The sequence below is a fragment of the Felis catus genome, chromosome A3, assembly GCF_018350175.1.
Source record: "Felis catus isolate Fca126 chromosome A3, F.catus_Fca126_mat1.0, whole genome shotgun sequence".
NCBI lineage: Eukaryota > Metazoa > Chordata > Mammalia > Carnivora > Felidae > Felis > Felis catus.
This window is the reverse complement of record NC_058370.1, coordinates 22,171,739-22,193,242: the sequence shown is the minus strand read 5'-3', so window position 1 is coordinate 22,193,242 and position 21,504 is coordinate 22,171,739. Positions and strand designations below refer to the sequence as shown.

Below are 21,504 nucleotides of genomic sequence, written 5' to 3'. Positions count from 1 at the left end.
AACCGGTGTGACCAGGTCCTGACCTTAACCCTGGGCCGAGACTGGGGAGGGTCCTACCATCCCCCTCTCACTCACCGTCCTGCTTCCTCCCCACCCACCTTCTTGCTAACCTGCCCGCCCTCCATCCTGACCGGTCAGCCCACACTGAGTGCCGGCTGCATGCAGGGTCCAGTGCCGGCCCGGTGAGGCCTGGGTGGAGAAGGGGCCTTCCTGGAGCCAGGGGTGGGGCAGGGGGCGGGGCGCAACTCCAGTCCAGGCCAAGTGACAGGCAGAAGGCAGGGCCAGGGTCCGCTTAGGCATTTGGTCCCTGCAGTGTGCTCCCCTCTGGTGGTGACCGCGGGGACTGGAAGCTTCAGGCAGGTCCTCCGAGGAAGAACAGTGATACTGTGTAGTGGTTGGAAGTGGCCGGGAGGCAATCCCTCTCAGAGGGGCGGCTGACAGGAGGGTGCGGGGCTGGACGCCTTCAGGGCTGTGGGAAGGCAAGAAGGTGCTGGAAGATAGAGTAGAATTGGTCCCTGAGCGGCCTCAAAGGCCCGGCTAGGGAGGTTGGACATCACCATCTCCAGGGGTGTCGTGCCTGTTCATGCCTCCCTACCCTTGTGCATGCTGTTCCCTCTGCCTGAAACACCTTTCTCCCATCTCTGCCTGGCAAACTCCTATTTGCCCTTCAAGATCCAGCTCAGGACTGCCTTCTCTGTGAGGCACGAGGGAAAAGAGGGGCCAGGTGCTGTGCCAGGCGTTCTTACCCATGTCCTTGTATTTACTCCTCCATGCCATCCTGCCGGGGGGCCGTAGTGACGGGGGAGGGGCTGTCTCCCTTTTGCAAATGAGGAAACTGAGGCTCAGAGACGTGAAGGCTCTTGACCAAGGTCACACAGCTACCGGGTAGCAAAACCAGGATCAGAGCTCGGGCAGCGGCACTCTCCCCTCCTCGCGCCGCTCTCCCTGGGGGTGGAGAGGCCTCTCCCAACCTTTCCCCCCCCTTGCGTGTCAGAGTCCTAGTGCGCCCCAGTCCCCGTGTGGCTCCAGCTGTTTGCCTCTGCCTCCCCCAGACCAGACCTGCTCGCAGGTCTGCCGCCTTCGTGGGTCCCCACGTCACCTGTTGCTCGGCATGGCGGGGGTGCCTTGCTGGTGTCGCTGAGCAAGCTGAACCAACAGTAATCAAACAGCCATGGTTCACCGTGCTCTGTGTGCGAGCCTGGTCTCGTGGGAGCGCTTTAAGTGGCGTCGTTTTATTTACACGTCACCGTCAACCGCAGCCCTGGGAAGTAGAAACTCTTCTTGGCTTTATTTTGCACTTGAGGAACCTGAGGCCCCGAGAGGCGGAGTGAGTTGCCCCAGGTCACACAGCTAGTGGTGGCAGAGGGGTGGGGGTGGGGGTGGGGGCAGGCCCTCCCACCCACGGCCCTTGCAGGAGGACTCAGTAGGGTGCAGGCGAGCCAGGAGGAGGGAAGGGCCCGCGCAGGGGAGGACGCATCAGGTTGGTGGCTTTGAAGTGCCAGGCAGAATCCCAACCAGTGATGGGAAGGGCACCTCAGGCTGGGGCCACAGCTTGAGCCGAGGTGTGGTGGCAAGGAAGGCTCTGGAAACTTTGGTTCTGCCTCTTTCACCTCCAGCCAGAGGGCGGCCCTCACCCTTTCCTTTGTCTGGCCCCTCCCCTCCCTTCCTCCTGCCTTCCAACATAGGCTTGGGGGTGTCGGGCCAGGCCTGTCCTTGGATGGCAGTGAGGCGCTGTGACTGGAGGTGGGGCACCAGGAACCCTTCCCGCATCGCGACGCTCGGCCACCCCTTTGCCTGAGAAGTCGGGTGGCGGTGGAGTCGGGGCTGGTACTAGAGGAAGGGGAGGGATAAGGGGGCTGGTGACAGATGGGCCACCTAAATTGGAGGTGTTCAGGTCTCATAGCCGCCCAGGGACAACCTCGCGTGTCCTTCTCCCGTTATCGCTCAGTGCCCACGATTGTTCACTCCTCCGGCCCTGCCCCCCTGGGCCTGTAAGAATGAGGGACTTGCTGGGCTGGGTGTCAGGATGGGGAGAGCTTTAGGGCAAGCCTGGCTCTTGACGGGGTTTGTCCGGGGCTTGCCGGGTCGGGGGCCTCACAGCAGCAGGGTCTGGAGATGCTGCTCCTGGACCTTCAGACCACATGGCCCCTGGGGCCCAGAACCCTGTGTGCTGTGTGGCCCTGGGTCCGAGGAAGCCCAGTGGGGTCTGAGGTCTGACTGGCCCAAGCCCTCAGCCCTGGTGTCTGAGTCTCTAGGAGTCGGGGCCCTTCTGGGTGGGCCCTGTCTTGGCCTCACCCTGCCCTCTCCCCACTGGGCGTGTGCCCAGGCCTCAGGGTGCCCTGGCTTGTCTGCAGTCCCCAAAGTGCCTATCTGACCAGTCTCGATGGTCCCAGTGAGTTAAATATAAGTGTCCAAACCAGAATTCTTCCCAGGTTGAGGCTGCCTTACTCCTGATCACATGCCGGCTTGGCCGGCTCAAGGCTTAGGGCCCCAAGAAGAGGATCCTGAGGCTCAGAGAGGCGAGGTCACAGCTAGTGAATGGGATGTAACATTGCAGCTGGAGGACCCCTTCCTGGTTCAGTGCTTCTCCTCTGGCCGCACGTGGGAAGATGAGGGGTGGGGCAGGGAACGTGTGTCATTCCCTCGCTTCCTTTCCTTCTTCCTTCCTATCCATCTGATAAGGACCAGGCCCCCAGGGAAGGTGCTAGATGTAGTAAATCTACTCAGCCAGATAGATGACTTCCAAGTCTGGGCCGAGGTTGGTGTCCGAAGCTGTGGGGACCTTCGTGGGGCCAGCCCCCAACCCAGGCAGCTACCCAAGGCAGGGTTGAGCCTCCCAGACCACTGACATAGGAAAATGGGGCTTGATATCAACATTTCTCAGGTGGACCTGGGTGATGATCACAGTAATCATCTCCGTTGACCCTAAGCCCGGCTTGTTGCTGACTGCTTTATACACTTTGCCTGCAAGGGAGAGTCTGTGACTGTAATAGATGAGGCAATTTTCATGTATTTATTTATTTGTTTGTTTGCTTATGTGAGGAAATTAAGACCCAGAGAAGGTAGGGTGCTTGCCCAAAGTCACACAGCAAATTGTTATTGCAGACCGAGACTGAGCTCCTTTGGTTTTCGTTTTCATTTTATTCAATTAATTTATTTAGCTGCTTTGGTTTTTAAAAACATTTTGGATAGTGGGGAGGGGTGCCATAGAGATGCAGATTTAGTTGTTTTTCCTTTTTAAGCCAAATCGAGATGCTAACAGCTCATGCACATTGAGCCCCTATTGTGTGCCAGGCCCTGTGCTGGTATTTTACATCCTTGGGTGGAGGCATGAGGCATGAGTATCCCCATCCTACAGATGAGGAAACTGAGGCAAGGCCAAGGTCACAGAACCTGCAAGTGGTGAGCTGGATGGTGCCCAGAGTGGTCTGACTCTGGAGCTCCAGTTCTGAGACGCCCCTCAAGCTGGGACCAGGTCAGAGTTGGGCCTTGGGTCTGTTGTGAGATGGCGGTGACCCTCATCCCTGCCTTGTGAACTAAATGAAACCCCAAACTTGGACTGGAAACCCCGAACTCACATACCGGCTGATGTCAGGGAGCTGGGAGATCTGCTGGCTGAAGTCTGGGTAATGTTAGCTAGGCTGACCCCCGCTTGATTCTGGACCCTGCTCGGCTGGTCTCTGGGCACATGCTCCTTGCCAGCCTTCCACTCTGAGTGCCTGGATAGGGGCTCCCTAGAGGCCGACCAGTTTGCAGACTTTGGCTTTGTCAGTCTGTCTCCTTTTGTAGCCTCTGACCCAGACCTTGGTTCAGTTCCCTGCCCCCTGTCCTGCTGCCTCCTCCTCTGTCTTCCCCTGGCTTTCCTGAGGGCCGCTGAGCCTCTGGACTCCAGGAGGGGTCCAGGAGGGCCTTCTGTGTCTGGCTGTGGACACGCGGACCCTGGTTCTCAGCATTGCCCTGCCATCGATTTGCTGTGTGTCTTTTGGCAAATAACTGCCCCTCTTTGTACCTTATTTTCCCATTGGTGAAATGAAGGCTTTGACTGGAAGATTTCAGCTGTTTCTTGTGACTGGAGCTCTTGCTCTGTAGCTTTGGGCAAGTCTCTGCCCATCTCTATGCCTCAGAAAGTGCTAGGTTACTCCAGCCTGGGTGCTGTGTGGCCTTGGGCTGCTCCCTTGACATCTCTGAGCCACAGATTCCTCATCTGGGGGCTGAGGCCTGCCTTCCCTACAGGGTGGCCTTGAGGATCAATTGGGACAGACAAATGTGGACACCCCTGGGTGTTAGCACAACAGGGGGTTGGATGGTGGCCCTACGCTTCCAAGGCCCTTCCTTGAGTTTTGCCTTTGCCCCCTTACTCCCGGGCCCTCCCTCTCGAGCAGAGACCCCCATGTGAGCTCGTGCCTCTGCCTGAGTGTTCGTGCAGCAGTTGCACGGCTGAGTGGGCCCCTCAGCCCCAGTCATGCTCCCTTTGCTGTCCAGAGGGCACCCTGTACCCTCTGGTTCAGCCTCAACCCACCCCACTAGCCCCCAGGTCTGGGTGCTCACCTGTATTCTGACCAGTCTTTGGAGAGCTCTCGCAACCTACTTTCTCCTTACCTCAACTTCTCTATCTTCAAAATGGGCTGAAAAATATGGGTCAGAGGCAGCTCAGAAGAAGCAGGAGCCAGCGATCTGGGTTCAAGTCCATACTGTGCAACTGTGGGCAAGGCTTTTTTCTCTGGGCCCTGGCAATGAGGAAGGGGGAGCCCATCCTGCTTGCTGTGTGTCTTCTAAGGGTCATGGTCATGGTGAGGTCCAAAGGCAGCCTTGGAGAGAGAAGCTCAGCAAGGTCTCGAGCCCCACCATACCCCGTAGGGGAAGATTCCTTCTGGTCTGGGAGTCAGGAGCCTGGGCCTGGCTGTGTGACCTTGAGCAGAGGCCTTCGCTTCTCTGGCCTGTCTTTCCATCTGCACGGTGGGAATGGAAGGGGGCTGGACCCTATTTCTCAGGCAGCCTTTCCCATTGGCCTCCCCTCACTCCCCCTGGACCCTTCCCCATCTCCTTTGGTTGCTTTGGATGTGAGGCCTCTGTGGCTGCCCCGCCTTGTCCCTGGTCCCCTGCACCGCCTGCTGTCCTGCTCTCTTCCTCGCTCTTTCTGCCTCTCTCTCTCACCACCCCCATCTCTGCCTCTTCTTTCCTGTTGAGCTCTCGCTTTCTCCTCTCTTCTCTGTGTCTCTGGACCCCCGCTCCAGCCAGACCTGGTTCACATTCAGATGGCTGCAAAGGTACTTCGCCCCCTCCCCACTCCCACCCAGGCCCAGGGGACCCGACCATGCAGGGAGCTCCTCTGTCCCCGTCCCCATCTCCTCCTCACGGGGCAGTTAGTGTAGAAGTGCCCTGGGCATTGGGGCTCTGCCGCCTCAGCCCCTCTGACATGACTCTGTGTGACTCTGGGCAAGTCCCAGCTCCCTCTGGCCTCAGTTTCCCCCGTATGTGGGTAGGCTACAGGAGGAAACCCGTAGTTTTCAGCCAAGGAGCCCCTTAGGTATGACCGGTGATATGTGACAAAGGCAAGCATTGCTCTAGTTTGCAGGGCTAGTGCCTGGATGGTCACCAAGCCCCCAAAGGGGGCCACCCCCTACCTCCAGCCTGGCCTCACCAGCTTCCAAATCTCAGGGCTTTGGGATGGCTTTGATGATCTGACCTGACATCTATCTTAGGCAGGAATCATCTCTCCTGGTACAACTTGCTTGCTCCCCAGAGACAGGGAGCTCCCTCCCTCGTTCCCAAGACAGCTCTTGGCATCTTGAGATGGCTTTGTCTCTATGAAGGGAAGCAGATTACTCCCTATTCCAGGACTCTGCCCCTGTGAATTTGGGCCTCAGGCTGACCAAGGTCAGTCCTGTCACAGTCCTGGACAAAGTGCGTCTGAGTCAGCTTGGGCCAAGAGGCATCTGGGCCGGGGAGAGAGAAGTCCAGGCCGGCTTGGCCTGGCAGCACGGAAACTCAGGCTGGTCCCATGGCTGCCGGTGCCTCACTTGGCCTTGGGGACCCCAGCACAGCACCTGTGAAGACTGCAGCCTTGGGGCCCACCACTGATGGCTCCTTCTCTTTTGCTCCTTCCCTCTCCCCCTCCTTAGAGAGGGTGACTGGTGGCTGGCCCACTCACTCAGCACAGGACAGACGGGCTACATCCCCAGCAACTATGTGGCGCCCTCTGACTCTATCCAGGCCGAAGAGTGAGTATGGACTCTGGCCTCCTGCCTGCCAGGAGCTGGTTGGGAGCTTCTCTCCTGGGCTGGAGTGGGTGGTCTGGCTGCCAACGGCCCCGGCCGCATCCTAGAGAGAGGCACTGTGGGTGGCCGGAAGCCTGGCTCACTGACCCCACCCTCCTTCCTCCTGTCCCAGGTGGTACTTTGGCAAGATCACCAGACGGGAGTCAGAGAGGTTACTGCTCAATGCGGAAAACCCAAGAGGGACCTTCCTAGTGCGAGAAAGCGAGACCACGAAAGGTAGGACCACTCCCGCTGGCCGATGGGAACTGTCTTTTGTGCGTTGTTTGAGCTGCGTATCGTAGAGCGAACAGGAGTTTGGTACCCGGTCTCGGGTGGGAAGGGCCCTCCAGGTGGAGGCAGTGGTAAGATCAAAGGCAGGGAGGTACATCTGAGGACAGCTGAGTTATCTGGGGTGGCCAGAGGTGCAGCAGAAGGTTTCACCTAGCCTCTCTGGCCTCAGGTTCCTCGGATGAGGTATGGGCACAGGCTGTCAGGAGGCCTGAGGGTCACACAGTAAAAGACTTGTTCCCAGGGTGGGTGCTAATGAAGTAGGCCCCTCTTCTCCGTCTCCAGGGGCTTCTCGAGATGCCCTTCCCCAGCAGTCCAGGCCCCTGGGCCTCTTCTGTCCCTCCCCCAGCCAGAGAACACAGATCACCCCTTTTCTCTCTAGCCCCTCTGCCAGTGGGTGGCAGGCAACCCATCACCATGGAAACGAAGCTGGGCCACGTCCCGTGGGCCTGGGGCTCAGCGAGAGATGGGAAGCAGAGCATCCGTGTCATGTGTGTGCATTTATGAGCAGTTGCGTGGCCGGGCACGCCATGCGTGGGTCCAGGCATGTGTGTGCATGTGGGGGTGCAATTGTCTGGGTCCTCCTGGGTGGGAGTGGGTAGTTGTAGGATTGTCTTTGTGCCTGGGGGGCCTGGGCCGTGTGTCCCTGTGTGAGCAGGAGGCCACCTGGCATGGGCATGCCTGCATGTGCGCACATGTGGTCAGGGCTGGCTTCAGACTCAGGCCGCTGGCATCCATGTGTATGTGGCCTGGGCCATCTGTTAGTCATGGTTGCCTATTGCAGGCTTTAGAGACCTGGTTACAGTCCTCTGTGCCTGACTTGCTGGGTGACCTGAGGCCAGCTGCTTTCCCTCTCTGGGTCTCCTTTTCCCCTTCTTGACACTGGAGATTGTAACCCCCACCTGAGGACTATCCAGAGAGCCCATGGGCAGTGGGGGCTGGGGTTCTAGCATGATGGCTCCTACCTTCTGGAAAGGGCTTTCTCTGGCTGTTGGAGCCTTTACCCCAGGCCTCTCTTGGGCTCAGGTTAACAAAGGCTCCTAGCCAGGCCTGCTAGGCAGGAGGAAACTTTTCCAGCCAAAAACTTTTCCAGGCTTAAGAGAGGCAGGGAGGAGGCCACCAGGGCTGGCCCATCTTTGCCTTGTCAGCCTGTAGGCCACACCCAGCACATGGCCTCCTGCCCATGACTGCTGCAACCTGAGCCAGCCACCCGCTCCTGCCTGATCGTGGAGTCTTCAGGAAGGTGTGGGGCATAGAGAGTGCCCTTGTGAGAGAGGAAGCAGTTAAGCCAGGGACACACAGCCACGAGACCATTCCTGGCTCCTAGCAAACATTCGCTGAGCACCTACTATGTGCCAGGCCCTCTTATATGTGGTCTCCAATCTTCCCAGCATCTCTGGGAGTAGCCCCATTGTGCAGAGGACGAAACTGAGGCCCAGAGACTGGCCCAAGCGACTTACTTGTCCAGGTCACACAGTTGGGATATACACTCAGGCCTGGGAGATCTTGCCCCGGCTGAGGGTGCCTGGGGAGGTTCTCTGATCAGGTGTTCCTTTGCTCACTTGGCCCTGCCTTGGTGGCTGCCTGAGGGCTGGGTGCTCAGAGACAGGGCGGACTGGACCTGTCTGTGCCCCGGGCTGGGGCTGCGCCTGCGCCTCTGGCCTCCCTGTCTACCTGTGTTGGGCAGGCACAGAACTGCACTTAGCGCTGTGGCCTGGGGGTGGGGTGTGCTGGGCGAGGGGGTCATGGCTCCTCTCTGACCCTGCCTTGCAGGCGCCTACTGCCTCTCCGTGTCCGATTTCGACAACGCCAAGGGCCTCAATGTGAAGCATTACAAGATCCGCAAGCTGGACAGCGGTGGCTTCTACATCACCTCCCGCACCCAGTTCAACAGTCTGCAGCAGCTGGTGGCCTACTACTCCAGTGAGGGCGGGGCAGAGTGGGCGCTGGGCCTGGGGCTCAGCCCTCCTCCGGGGACCCTTTGGAGGGGGCTTTGGGGCCAACAAGGGCTGGGGCTTCTGTTATCCTGAGAGTGTGGAGTCTTGCTCCCCTCCCTCCTTCTTCCTCCTGCCCCTCCTTCCTTTCTTCTCTCTCCCTTCCCCCTCCCCTCTCCCTCCCCCTCTTTTTCCTCCTCTTTCCTCCCCATCCCCTCCCCCCACCATGCCCACCCTCCTCTTTCTCCTTCTCCGCAGCTGGCTGGGGAGGAGGGCTGCCTGGAGGGGAGCAGGGAAGGGAGGGGGCTTAGGCCGGTGTCGTTTGTTTCTGCAGCCCTAGGACCGGTCTGAACCGGTTACTGGGAGAGGAGGGGGCGGCTAGACCGACTGCAGCAGAGGGAGAGAGAGCGGCAGGGCAGGCGGAGGGAGCGAGGGCTCCCGGTACACACCGGGGCTCAGGTTGTGGGTGTGGGCGTGTGTGCATTATCCGGACACTTCAGGGCTTCCCCCGGGGCAATGGGGTCTGTGTGTACTCGTGTGGGCGGGTCTCTGTGGATGCCTGTGTGCATGTGGCCGTGGCCGTGGCGTCTGTGTGCAGGTGCGGCCTAGCGTGAGAGTGCCAGCAGCTCCCCATCCTGTGCCACCTCCTTCTCTGTCAGCTGGGCCCCCCCGACACCCTCTACCATCTGCCACCCCTCTGTCCCCTTGGCCACCATCGTAGGGTTCATTCTGAACACTGCTCCCCCACATTAAAACCCTCCAGAGATTACCTTGGAATCTCAGGATAAAGATCCCCACGTGGCCTCCGAGGCCTTGGCTGCTGTAAACCTTGCCGGCCTCCCTGCCTTACCCGGGGCCCCCTTTCCCCGTTCATTCCCCTGCAGCCCCTCTGGCCTCCTTTCAGTTCCTACAACCCAGAGGCTTGTTCCTCTCTCAGGGCCCTTTGCCCCTGCACAGTGGTCTCAGTCCACCACTCACTCCCCTGCAGATCCAAGCTCAGGCACCACTTCCTCTGAGAAGCCTTCCAAGACTCCACCCAGACCACCTGCTGTTGCACATACTGCTCTCCTGTGTCATGCTCGTGGTCCTGGGAGGTGATTAGGGGAAGTTGGGCTCCCCCTGCCGCTGTGAGCTCCCTGAGGGCAGGATTCCACTGGACTTGTCCCGCACTGCATCCTTGGGACGCACCTGGGTGGCTGCCCTTTCAGGTCCGATGAACGATGAACGTATGAATGAATAACTCAGCGAGCAGATGCGCGAGTCAGTGTGGGCCTGTGTGGGATGAGGCTGTGTAACGCACAGGTGTGGATGCCTGGCCTCGAGGGCATCCCGTGTGCCCCTTGTGCGTGCCACGTGTATGTCTACACACACACACCGTGGGACAGGGAGGCCCCAGGGCAGACACCCTGCTGAACTCTACCTCCCCGCCTCTGTCCTCAGAACATGCCGACGGCCTCTGCCACCGCCTCACCACCGTGTGCCCCACGTCCAAGCCACAGACTCAGGGCCTGGCCAAAGACGCCTGGGAGATCCCCCGGGAGTCCCTGCGGCTGGAGGTCAAGCTGGGCCAGGGCTGTTTCGGAGAGGTGTGGATGGGTAAGGCCTCGCCCCCGCCCCCTCAGAGGGAATCACCGTCCCTTGTGGGGCTTTGGTGTCCGCACTCGAGAGCCGGGCAGATGTCCATCCCCTGGGACAGCTCCAGGCCCCATTGCCCTCCCCCTCCCACACCCTTTACCTCCGCGAGTCACAGTCACCTCTGCTGAAGAGTGGGCTCTGTTTTCAGTGTGGAGCCCCCCTCAGCACCACACACCTCTATAGACCCTGGTGTCGCTTGGCCAAGGGCTGCTCAGGGCTGGGCATCCTGATTCCCCGAAGACCCACCGCACAGTCTGGGACAGGTGGCTCGGCTCGGAGCCTCGGTCTTCCTCGGGGTGCAAGGAGGGTGGGGAAGATAGGAACCACCTGTGGGGTGTGAGAGACTGCTGGCCCGGCATGCGTCCACGCATTAGCGCTTCGCCGTGGGAAGAGAAGCCTCAACTCGCACAGGGGGTGCTCGGCAGTGCAGTCTGGCATGTTCTGGGCCTGTTAACAGTCTCCCGTCTGACCCTGGAGTAAAGGCAAAACTGTCCTTGAAAACAAACACCGAGCAGCCCTGAAAAAAACCCAGGCCGCCTTCTGCTGACGCGGAGGAATCAGGGCGGTTGGCGTGAGGCAGGCATGACAGTTGTGAGCTGGTGGCTTCTGCAGGGGACTCGCCGCGTGCCGTCGTGTAAGCCGAGTGTTCACCTGGCGTCAGCGTCTCCACTCTCCTCCCTTCAGGGGAGAGCAGAGAGGCTTCCTGGGTGGAAGGCCCTGCAGGCACCAAGGCCTGGAGGCTGGAGGTCAGGCCAAGTCAGGAAAGGTGTTGGGCTGGGGACAGGGGCGACGGATGAGAAGCCAGTTCCTAAGCACAGCCACAAAAGGAGCACACGAGCAAAGCCTGGAGAAATCCCTGGCATCAGCTGCTCTGGTGGCTGCAGAACTCATTCCTGGCTTGGGTGTGTGGTAACAAGCAACGGCTGCCCCGGGTAGACTCATGGAGTGCCAGGTACAGGTCCCCAGACCTGTGCCGCAAGGGCCTTGGGAAAAGGCCTGGGCCCCAGGCCTCAGATGGGGGCCCAGGGACCGGGAGGAATGGACCTAGGGCCACTCAGCAAAGGCCCTTGGGTCCAGCTGGGACAAGAACCCGGATTAAACACACTGGTCTAGAGTACAGCTTCCCCAAGGCCTCACGGTTTGAAAACCAGACAATAATAAAATGACAGCGGCAGCTAAGTGAGCCCTCATAGTGGGCTTGGCCCAGCGCCTCAGATCTCATTTAATTCTATAGGTGGGGACACTGAGGCTCAGAAAGGGGCTGGACCTTGGCGGGGCTTGTCACGTGGCTGGGGAGGCCAGAGCTGAAACTGGTACCTGGGCAGGCAGATCCTGGGTCCCAGTGGTACAGGAATAGGGGGCCTTCACTGAGGCAGCCTTTACCCCTACCCATACAGGGACCTGGAACGGAACCACCAGGGTGGCCATCAAAACCCTGAAGCCAGGCACAATGTCTCCAGAGGCCTTTCTGCAGGAGGCCCAGGTCATGAAGAAACTAAGGCATGAGAAATTGGTGCAGCTGTATGCCGTGGTGTCTGAGGAGCCCATCTACATTGTCACGGAGTACATGAGCAAGGGTGAGGCCTGAGCAGCCGGCACGGAGATGTGTGACAGTCCCCTGCTAGGCAGGAGGGGACACACTTCACTTCCCCCCAGATGTAGCGTGTACATTTTATTTTATTTTATTATTTTATTTTATTACTATTTTTAAATTTTTTTTAATGTGTATTTATTTTTGAGAGAGAGAGCGAGCGCGTGAGCAGGGAAAGGGCAGAGCGAGAGGGAGACACAGAATCCGAAGCAGGCTCCAGGCTCCGAGCTGTCAGCACAGAGCCCAACGCGGGGCTCGAACTCATGAACTGTGAGATCACGACCTGAGCCGAAGTCGGGTGCTCAACTGACTGAGCCACCCAGGCACCCCTTATTTTTTTATTTTTTAGAGAGAGTGTGAGCTGGGGAAAGAGGCAGAGGGAGAGAGAGAGAGAGAGAGAGAGAGAGAGAGAGAGAGAGAGAATCTTAGGTTCCACGCTCAGCATGGAGCTCGATCCCACGACCCTGGGATCATGACCTGAGCTGAAATCAAGAGTCTGATGCTCAACTGACTGAGCCCCCCCATGCGACCCCTAGAGTGTACATTTTATTTTTATTTAAATAATTTTTTTTAACGTTTATTTTTTGAGAGAGACCGAGTGTGAGCGGGGGAGGGGCAGAGAGAGAGGGAGACACAGAATCCGAAACAGGCTCGAGGCTCCTAGCTGTCAGCACAGAGCCTGACGCGGGGCTCGAACCCATGACCGTGAGATAGTGACCTGAGCCGAAGTCGATCGCTTAACCGACTGAGCCACCCAGGCGTCCCTAGAGTGCACATTTTAAAAGGTAGAATGGCATAGAACCAACTTGTCGTGTCAATGGAAAGTCAAACCAAAGGTGGCCTTTCTCATTTTGTTTTTAATAATTTCCCACAATGCATCTTGGCTCCCCAGTTTGCTGGTTTTCCAAAGCCATTTGCCATTATGTGGCTGAAAGAAAAGTCCCCCAACCCTCCAAGCGGAGCCGCTTCTAGGTCGAGCCCCTGGCTTGACCTTTACCTAATTTTTAAATTAGTTAAATGTTTCAAAATTCCGCTTTGGGGAGGTATAATTTACAAACGATAAAATACACCACGCTAAGTGTCCAGTTCTGTGAGTTTTAACAAATGGACACGGTGTACCCCTTACCACACTCAAGATGCAGGAGATCTCCGTCACCCCGGAAAGCTCCCTTATTTTCCTTTGCAGACGGTCCCCTCCAGCCCTAAACCCAGGCGATAACTGATAGGCCTTCTGTCATCATAGCTCTGTTTATTCTAGAGGTTCACATATTTTATCTTCTACATCCAAGCGTCTCCCTTATCGCCCGTGTCACTAGTTTGTTCCTTTTTTTATTGCCGGGTAGTGGTAGTGCGGCACAGGGATGGGCCACGGCTTCTGTTCTCCTGGAGGTGGACATTTGGCTGTTTCCCGTCCTGCCTCGCCTTCTGAGTGACAAATGCTGAGTGAGGCTTTGTTCAGAGATGGGTTCACGTGAAGTCTGCTGTGCCGCTTGAAGCAGGGCTGGCCGGCCCAGGTGGGCAGGATGTGTGGGGATCTCTGCTTCCTGGCTCAGGGAAGACAGGGCTGCTTTCTCTCTGTCCAGGGAGTTTGCTGGACTTTCTCAAGGGGGAGACAGGCAAGTACCTGCGGCTGCCACAGCTGGTGGACATGGCTGCTCAGGTGAGTCAGCCCCGCCCACCTCCCATGGCCTTGGCCCTAGAGCACTCAGACCCAGTTAGCTCAGCCCCCTCCAGGCAGCTTGCCTTGACTGCCGCCCACACTCTCTGATCTCACCACATTTACTATGGGGACCACTTATACGTGCTGTGAGTGGTGGCTCTGGACACAGCTTGAACAAACCCTTAGCTGGGTGTCAGGAGTCAGTGATGCCTGTGGGAACTCACACCTCAGTTTTCTTCTCTGTAAAAGTTGTTGAGTCACTCAACAAACCTGCATCGGTACTTGCTTGCTGTAGGTGGTGCTCAACAATCATTTGCTCATTAATCCTTATCACAATCAGGGGAGGTAGGGATGGCCCTTATTCCATTTGACACATGAGAAAACTGAGGTTCGGAGGGGACTCGGGACAGCAGGCAGGACCTGGCACTCATCTGTATCTGTGGGGCACCTGGGGCCTGCCTCTTCATCGTCACCCTGCTTCCTGGGCGGTGTCTTGTCTTGTGCTTCCCCTTTGCCCTCGCCCTTTGTCCCGCGTTCCCTCTTCCCGCTGAACTCTGGTCCTGCTTTTGTGCCAACGGTGTTTGTTGTAAGCTGACTTCGCTTGCCTGAGGGCTGGCAAGGGCAGGGCATTTGGCTCCCCACCCTGGGCACGTGACTCGTGACCTGGAAGGGGGCACGGGGTGGTCCCTGAGCCGGGTTCCCTGGGTTCTGCCGGCAGATCGCCTCGGGCATGGCCTACGTGGAGCGGATGAACTACGTGCACCGGGACCTCCGTGCTGCCAACATTCTGGTTGGAGAGAACCTCGTGTGCAAAGTGGCCGACTTCGGGCTGGCTCGGCTCATCGAAGACAATGAATACACCGCCCGGCAAGGTGGGCAGGGCCTGGGTCGGTGCCAGAGGGCCCTCTGCAGGCACCGTCATGACGTTCTGCTGAGCCTCCCCTGAACTTTCTCCCTCCCGCAGGTGCCAAATTCCCCATCAAGTGGACGGCTCCAGAAGCGGCCCTGTACGGCCGGTTCACCATCAAGTCAGATGTGTGGTCCTTTGGGATCCTGCTGACGGAGCTCACAACAAAGGGACGGGTGCCCTACCCTGGTAAGAGGGCTCCTCGTGGCCCATCTTTGTTCCCTGAACCCCTCTGCTCTGGTGACCTGGGGCAAGCCATACCCCTTCCCAGGCCTCAGTTTCCTCATCTGTAGAACAAAGAGGTTGAGCATCTGATCTTAGAATCTCTCTGGTCAGGGCTCTCAGCCCCTGGGAGGCGACGTACCCGTGGTCACACCCGCTCTGTCCTAGGCTGGAGGCACTCTCGGTTGTCCTCCTCACATCTTCCCCCTGCCCCACTTTCCTCACCTGAGCCAGCCTCCTCATACCTCCTTCTACCCACAGGGATGGTCAACCGTGAGGTGCTGGACCAGGTGGAGCGGGGCTACCGGATGCCCTGCCCGCCTGAGTGTCCCGAGTCCCTGCATGACCTCATGTGCCAGTGCTGGCGGAAGGAACCGGAAGAGCGGCCCACCTTCGAGTACCTGCAGGCCTTCCTAGAGGACTACTTCACGTCCACCGAGCCCCAGTACCAGCCTGGAGAGAACCTATAGGGAGCACACTACAGGGCCAGACTGGCCTCTTGGCTTGGATCCTGGGCTGGGTGGCCCCTGATGGAGGGTCTTGCCTCCCTCTGCCTGCCCGCATCGATCCCCTCTGTGGGGCTGAATTGCCAGTGATGAGGCCCCTCCCTCTTTTGTGGCATGGAAGGGCTTGGGGCCTGGGGCAGCCTTGAGGACAGGGTTTAAGGCTGGCACAGTGACTGCGTCCCGGCACCTGCTCCAGCCATATGCGTCCTCCCTGCCTTCCCTCCTGGAGCTCTGTGTATCTCAGCAGGAGGAGCCGGGAAGAAGGACGGGCTGAGGGCACCCTTTGTCAGCCTCAGTCTGCTCCTCACGTTGACTCCTTAACACTTCCACGTCGCCCCACGTCTGCCTCCAGAGCTGGCCGAAGAGCCTTTCCAAAGAGGAGTGATGGGCGCCTGGCCCTCGGCCTGCCCGCCACCCTGCCCTTTGCCGTCCATTTCTGAAACACCTGTTGGTGGAAGCTGCTGGGTCCAGACCTCTCTGCCGTGGCTCCCAGGCTGGGCAGCTGAGGCTGAGCTTGACTTGATGATGGTGGGTGGGGTGGGCACCCCCCTCCAATCCTGTTCTTAGACCCAAGGGACCCTTCGAGATCACCAGTTCCATGCCCTCGTAGCACCCGTGGGGAAACAGTCCAGAGAGGGGATGTGACTTGCCCACGACCACAGAACAGTTCAGGGTTGAGGTGGGTTTGGAACCCGGTGCTCCCTCTGTCTTCCTCAGGAACCAACAAGATTGTCCTTGGAGGCACCATGGACAGACTGGGGCAGCCCAGGGGACCAGGGGCCTGAGGCTGAGTTAGAGATAACAGAGCCTTGCTGCCGCTGCCTGACTGGCGGGACTGTTGTGGAGGGAGGGAGTGGAGACGGACGTAGGGCGCAGCTGAATGAGGGGTGAGCATGCCAGTGTCGGGGAGTAGATGTCGATCAGAGTGGGAGTGTTTTTTTCATCCTTGGAACTAGCCAGCCATGAAAGAGAGTGAGCTCCCAGGCTCCGGAGGCAATCAAACCGAAGTACAAGATCCACGTGGTTGGGTGGTCCTGGCCTCAGGAGGGAACCCCAGGTTCTCCTTCCCCCGTTTGTCCTGTGTCATTTCAATGCCTGGCCCCTGCTCCCCTCCCCCAGTTAGCACCCCTTAACCCATGAGTAGGAGAGGAGTTCCTGTGCTGGGGGGTGGTGGGTGTCGAGTTCAAGTGTCCACTGCCATGCACCAGGCCTGGCTTTGTGACCTCGGGTGGCCCCCTCCTTCCTGTCTGGGCTGCAGCGTCTGCCTCCATGTGTGGCCGTGGCCTCTGCGACTTCTCTGCTCCAGACCCTGTGGCCTGGCGTAACCTTGGTGAGCCCAGCCTGGGGCGTCGGGAGACTCTGGCCCTCGCTCTAATGTTTGGCCTTAGGGTATGTGGCGACTCCTCCCTGGGCCTCAGGTACCCCATCTTAAAAGGGGTGGCCGACAGTTTGTGGGCATCTTGCCAGGGCCCCTATGTGTGTGTGTGTGTGTGTGTGTGTGTGTGTTATGTGTGTGCACGTGTGTGTCCATATTTAACATGTAAAAATGCTCCCCCGCTCTGTTCCCCAGACATGTTGTACATTTCACTCACAGCCCCCCATCACAGCAATAACATTCCCGCTGCCAGGGGCTCTCGAGCCAGCCGGGCCCTGCCAGCGGGAAAGGAGGCCAAGCGGTGCCTGCCTATGAAATTTCAACTTTTCCTTTCATACATGTTTATTACGCAAGTCTGCCGTCCGTCCGGGTCAAATCCGGGCTTGCTTACCCCGGCGCACTCTCAAGTCCCCTTACGGCTGCCTGGGGCCCTTTGTATGAGGTGTCCTAATACTGTTCTTTTTTTTTTTTTTTTTTTAAATAAACAGTGTTTTGTAGATTTCAGATGACTATGCAGAGGCCTAGGGGACCCCCGGCTCTGGGCAGGGCCTGGGGGTCCCGAATTCCACGGCCCAGGCTTGGGGGGAGGGGGGATCCAGAATTGGTTGTAAATACTTTGCATATTGTCTGATTAAACACAAACAGACCTCAAAGTGTGGCCTGTGGTTTACTGGGCATCCACTGTGTGCTGGAAATGAGAAGGGTGAACTGTGAGGGCAGACGGTAGTCAGAGGGGCCTTTATTCGGGCCGCACTGGTGGCCAGCGGGCTTCAGGCCAGGGGGAGACACGATCAGATTGGAGACAGCCACTTGGGCATGTGGCCGTGTGTGCGCCAGCACCTCTGTTTGGGGAGTGGGCACATCTGTCAGGAGTTGTGCTTGTGTCTGAGATGCACCGGGGGAAGCCAGGACTCCCAAAGTGTGAGCAGTTCAGGACGCCGATGCCCCAGGGGGAGGGTGGCAGTGGACAGTCTGGGGGCCAGGTGGGGCTGTTGGGCCTGGGTGTGGTTGCAAATGTGCTCAAGGGGAGATGTGGCCGTGTGTATGCTGTGTTGTTTCCCAGGAGCGCTGGGCTGGGCTGGGGCTCTATCCACAAAAGTCCTGGGCACTCTAGGGAAAAATCCAAAGACCTTTCCTCTCCTCCCTTTTTCCCCACCACTAAAGGGACACAACCGGGCAGTTCATTTGCAACAGTCTTTACGAAGAAATTTATTTTACATCACATGGCACATGCATCTGTGTGTCACCTCTGGCCATCGTAATAGTCTAATTAAAAACAAATTTCAAGATTAGGACATTTCTCTCTGCAGTAGTATTTCCACAAGCCAAAAACCATAGTATCCAGGTCAGAATGGACATGCAGAGATGCGCACACAGGAGCAGGGATGTATGTGTTTGTGGCTGAGCCTTCTGTTTGCTCCTAGGAGTATGTGCCTTTGTGTTTGTGTGGGTATGCGCCTGGGCCAGTTTGCTCGTGGGCATCTGTGTTGGTGTGTGGACACGCGTCCTGGTGGTCTGTGAATCTGGGTTCCCGGCAGTGTGTGCCTAGCTGTATGAACCTTCATATTCACCTGGGTCTGTGACCGGGAGGTTGGACATCTGTTTGCCCAGGGCTGTGTGCATCTGTATACACACATATCCGGGTTGTGTGCCAGCCTGTGAGTTCCCGGGGTGAGTGTGTATGTGGGCATCGATGGGGTATGAAGCCAGCGAGTCTGTTTTCTCCGGATCAGTGTGCGGGATTTGTGTGTGTTACATGGACACGTGCCATAGTTGGTGCCTGAGGTTCTGGCTCCCGGGGCCAGTTTACAGCTGGGTTCTGTGGGCTCGGAGGGCACGCAGGGCACTGGCCACTCCTGGCAGGGCCCAGGTGTGCCTGGGTGGGTTGGGGGAGCTCAGGAACGTGTGCCAGCAGGCCAGGGATGTGCCCCATCCCTGAAAAGGATGGGGACAAAGTGATCCCCCCTGCCGGCAGGTGGGGACTACACTTGAGCCGTGCTGGGGGGGCGGTCGAGAACCGCATGGGGAAAGGCTCTGAGCCCCCTTTCTCTGCACCTCTCTGTCTATCTTGCTCCGTGTTTCTCTGTGTTTATCTCCCTCTGTGCCTCTCCGTGTCTGTCTGTCTCTCAATCTCCTGCCTCCAGCTCTCTGTCTGGCCCTGGCTCTCTGTCTCAACACCTTTTTTTGTTTCTTCCTATTCCCCCCCGCCCCCCGACACTTCTCCATAGTTCCCAGTGTGTTTCTGTGTGCTCCTGATTTTCTGTCTCTGTTTCTACGTGTGTCTCTATGTTTCAGGCTGTGGCTGGTTTCTCTCTTTCTCTGTGCCTGGCTGCTGTCTCTTTCCCTAGTTTCTCTGGTTTTTTCTTGCTTGTCAATCTCTCTGACTTCTGACTCTTCCTCAGGCCCTCCCACACCCCATGCTTTTGCCCAAGCTCTTTCCACTGTGGAGAATACCCTCGCTTTTCCCTCTGCAACCTGGAAAACTCCTATTCATCCTTCAAGACACATCTCAGAGGCCACAGACCACCTCTTGGAGCTTTCTCTGACCCCCTGAAACTTGCAAGGGTTGTTGTGTCAGTCCACACAGCTCACCCGCTGGTGCAAGAGCTTGAGGGACCAGGGAAGGTCGAGCTGATGCACCCAGATCTGGCCCACGTGTCTGGTCAGGAAAGGGAGGCAAGAAAGCTGGTTCCATCTCTCCCACCTCTTGTCTCTGGCTCCTTCTCTGGTTTTGACTCCCTCACTCTGGGCCTCTGTCCAGTTCGCTTTTGCTCGTCGCGAGAGAGACAGAGAGGAGAGGTGAGAGATGCGCGGTCTGGGCGACCACCGTCCCGTAGCCCCTCTGCTCCTCCTGCAGCCCTCTCCTGATTCTAGCCCACTTCCAGGGACTGGAGACCCTGGGACCCCCGAGTCCTCTCCACCTTCCCTTCCTGATTTCAGTGGTTTTTCTCTTATTCTGCATGTATTTTTTTCTCTGAGGAAAATGAGATGTCTTCCCTCATGGAGAAAATAGTATATATTCCTTATGGCGGAGTAGGAAAGATACAGAAAAGCACACACACGGACAGACCCTGATCTGTGCCCCAGACTCCATCCCTCCCGCCCGGAAAGGGTGGGGCACGTGTCTGTGTCCCAGGTCCATTCAGACCCGTCATCTGTTCTCTGCCCATTGGCCTCTGTGTCTCCTTGTCTCTGTCTGTCTCAGAGGGAGTCTGTCTGTCCTCTGGCTCACATTCACTGGCTCTCCCCGTGAGCTGCTGGCCTGGTCACTCTTTCATACGTTTGTGTGGAAAACTGGTGTTGAAGATTCGCCCTGGGCCCAGTCCTGTCGGGGCCCGTGTAATGTGTGAGCAGCCGTGCCTGTCTGTGTATCTGGGTCAGGCCTTCTGTGCCGGGTCCGTCTTTCTGGGACCCTCCCTGCCTCTGTTCTCCGCGGTCTCGCTGGCCTGCTCAACACCGCTGCACTTCCAGGGGGTGCGGTGTGTGCCCCACGGGCGTGCGGGGGTGGGGCACGTGTGTGTCCCTGCTCCCTGCTGCCTCCCAGGCTGTGGCCCGTGCTGCCTTCATTCTCTTCATTCATCTTCTGCTCCTGTCACGCCCTTCGCTCCCGTGAAACTCTTACCAGGCCCTGTGCTGAAGGTGTGCGCGCGCGCGCGCACACACACACACACACACACACACACACACACACGCGCGACGCACGCGCACGCGAGGTCCATCGTCTGCATTTTCTCTTATCTCATCTTTCATCTTTTCTCTTGCGGGCTCCAAAAAAGCTGCGGTTTGCAGAGAGAAAAAGAGACACTAACAGAGACGGAAACACAGAGACAGAGATGGCAACAGCCAGGCAAAGGGGTCTGGGGGTCAAGTTGGTGCCGCGGTGGGGGGAGGAAGACGGAGCTCTGCCCATCTGTCTGTTGTTCATCCGGTCCTCGCCGTCCCCAGCCCTCCACACCCGAGGGCCTTTCCCACCCAGTGCCCGGACCTGTGCTTCCCTCACAGTGTGACCCACGGGATCCTGGATCTGTGTCTCCCCACCTAGCTCTGCCAGCCTGTCCATCTGTCTGTCTTCTGTCTGCTTCTGCGTACCCCGATGCCTCCCCCTTGCTGTGGTCTCATTAAATGTTCATCTTTGTCTTTGTCCCATCCCCCCGGGTGGGGTGCGTCCGTGTGCCCACATGTGTGTGGCTGGATCTCTGTGCCACTGGGTCTGTCTCTGCCTCCCACCTCCACGTGTCTGCACTTTTCTTGGTGCGCTCCTTCCCCGTGACTCCTGGGACTTGGCCTCTGGGGTGAATTTTTGCTCAGTCCCCATCCTGGCCCCGGACTTAGTCCCGTGCTCCCTCCAGCCTCGGCTTCAAGGCCTCCGTCCTGGACGGTTTCCCTGGCGACCACTCCCTGGACACCTCATCTTTAAATGTCCCAAACTCAACTCACCTGTGGGCTCCTGCAGAGGGGCCCGTTAGGACTTCGGTGGGCCCCAGTTAGCTTTGCCTTCGTGAGCCCCTTCCTCCGTAAGAAACATTGAAAATTATATTACAATATTGGTATAAAGTCAAATATGTGAATATATATTAAAACGTTGTTTGAGGGGCGTGTGGCTGGCTCAGTTGATGGAACATACGACTGTCCATCTCTGGGCTGTGAGTTTGAGCCCCATGTTGGGTGTAGAGTTTACTTAAAAAAAATGAGCCAGGGGCGCCTGGGTGGCGCAGTCGGTTAAGCGTCCGACTTCAGCCAGGTCATGATCTCACGGTCCGTGAGTTCGAGCCCGCGTCGGGCTCTGGGCTGATGGCTCAGAGCCTGGAGCCTGTTTCCGATTCTGTGTCTCCCTCTCTCTCTGCCCCTCCCCCGTTCATGCTCTGTCTCTCACTGTCCCAAAAATAAATAAACGTTGAAAAAAAAAAAAAAGAAAAAAAATGAGCTAAAAGTTTATTTGTCTTCTCCTTCTTCTTTTTTTCACTTTATTTACTTGTTTTGAGAGAGAGAGCAAGCAGGACAGGGGCAGAGAGAGAGGGAGAGAGAATCCCAAGCAGATAGCACAGAGCCCTACTTGGGGCTTGAACTCATGAACCGTGAGATCACGACCTGAGCTGAAATCAAGAGTCAGACGCTTAACCGACTGAGCC

At 57.8% G+C, this 21,504-nt stretch overlaps 1 protein-coding gene across 5 annotated transcripts in view; it reads left to right on the top strand.

Moving 5' to 3' along the window:
* Window positions 1–17,028, top strand: part of SRC (SRC proto-oncogene, non-receptor tyrosine kinase) — a 50,915-nt gene extending 33,887 nt beyond the window's left edge. For 3 of the 5 annotated variants that reach the window (XM_045053647.1, XM_019826529.3, XM_045053646.1), the window contains 10 exons: window positions 5,235–5,267; window positions 6,123–6,221; window positions 6,391–6,494; window positions 8,319–8,468; window positions 9,920–10,075; window positions 11,512–11,691; window positions 13,289–13,365; window positions 14,084–14,237; window positions 14,330–14,461; window positions 14,756–17,028. In XM_045053647.1, coding sequence (XP_044909582.1) covers window positions 5,235–5,267; window positions 6,123–6,221; window positions 6,391–6,494; window positions 8,319–8,468; window positions 9,920–10,075; window positions 11,512–11,691; window positions 13,289–13,365; window positions 14,084–14,237; window positions 14,330–14,461; window positions 14,756–14,964 — 1,294 coding nt within the window. In that variant the 3' untranslated portion in view covers window positions 14,965–17,028. The remainder of the gene's footprint in view (window positions 1–5,234; window positions 5,268–6,122; window positions 6,222–6,390; window positions 6,495–8,318; window positions 8,469–9,919; window positions 10,076–11,511; window positions 11,692–13,288; window positions 13,366–14,083; window positions 14,238–14,329; window positions 14,462–14,755) is intronic. The other 2 variants (XM_019826530.3, XM_003983484.6) reach the window with 1 other exon arrangement.
* Window positions 17,029–21,504: the final 4,476 nt, after the last annotated feature.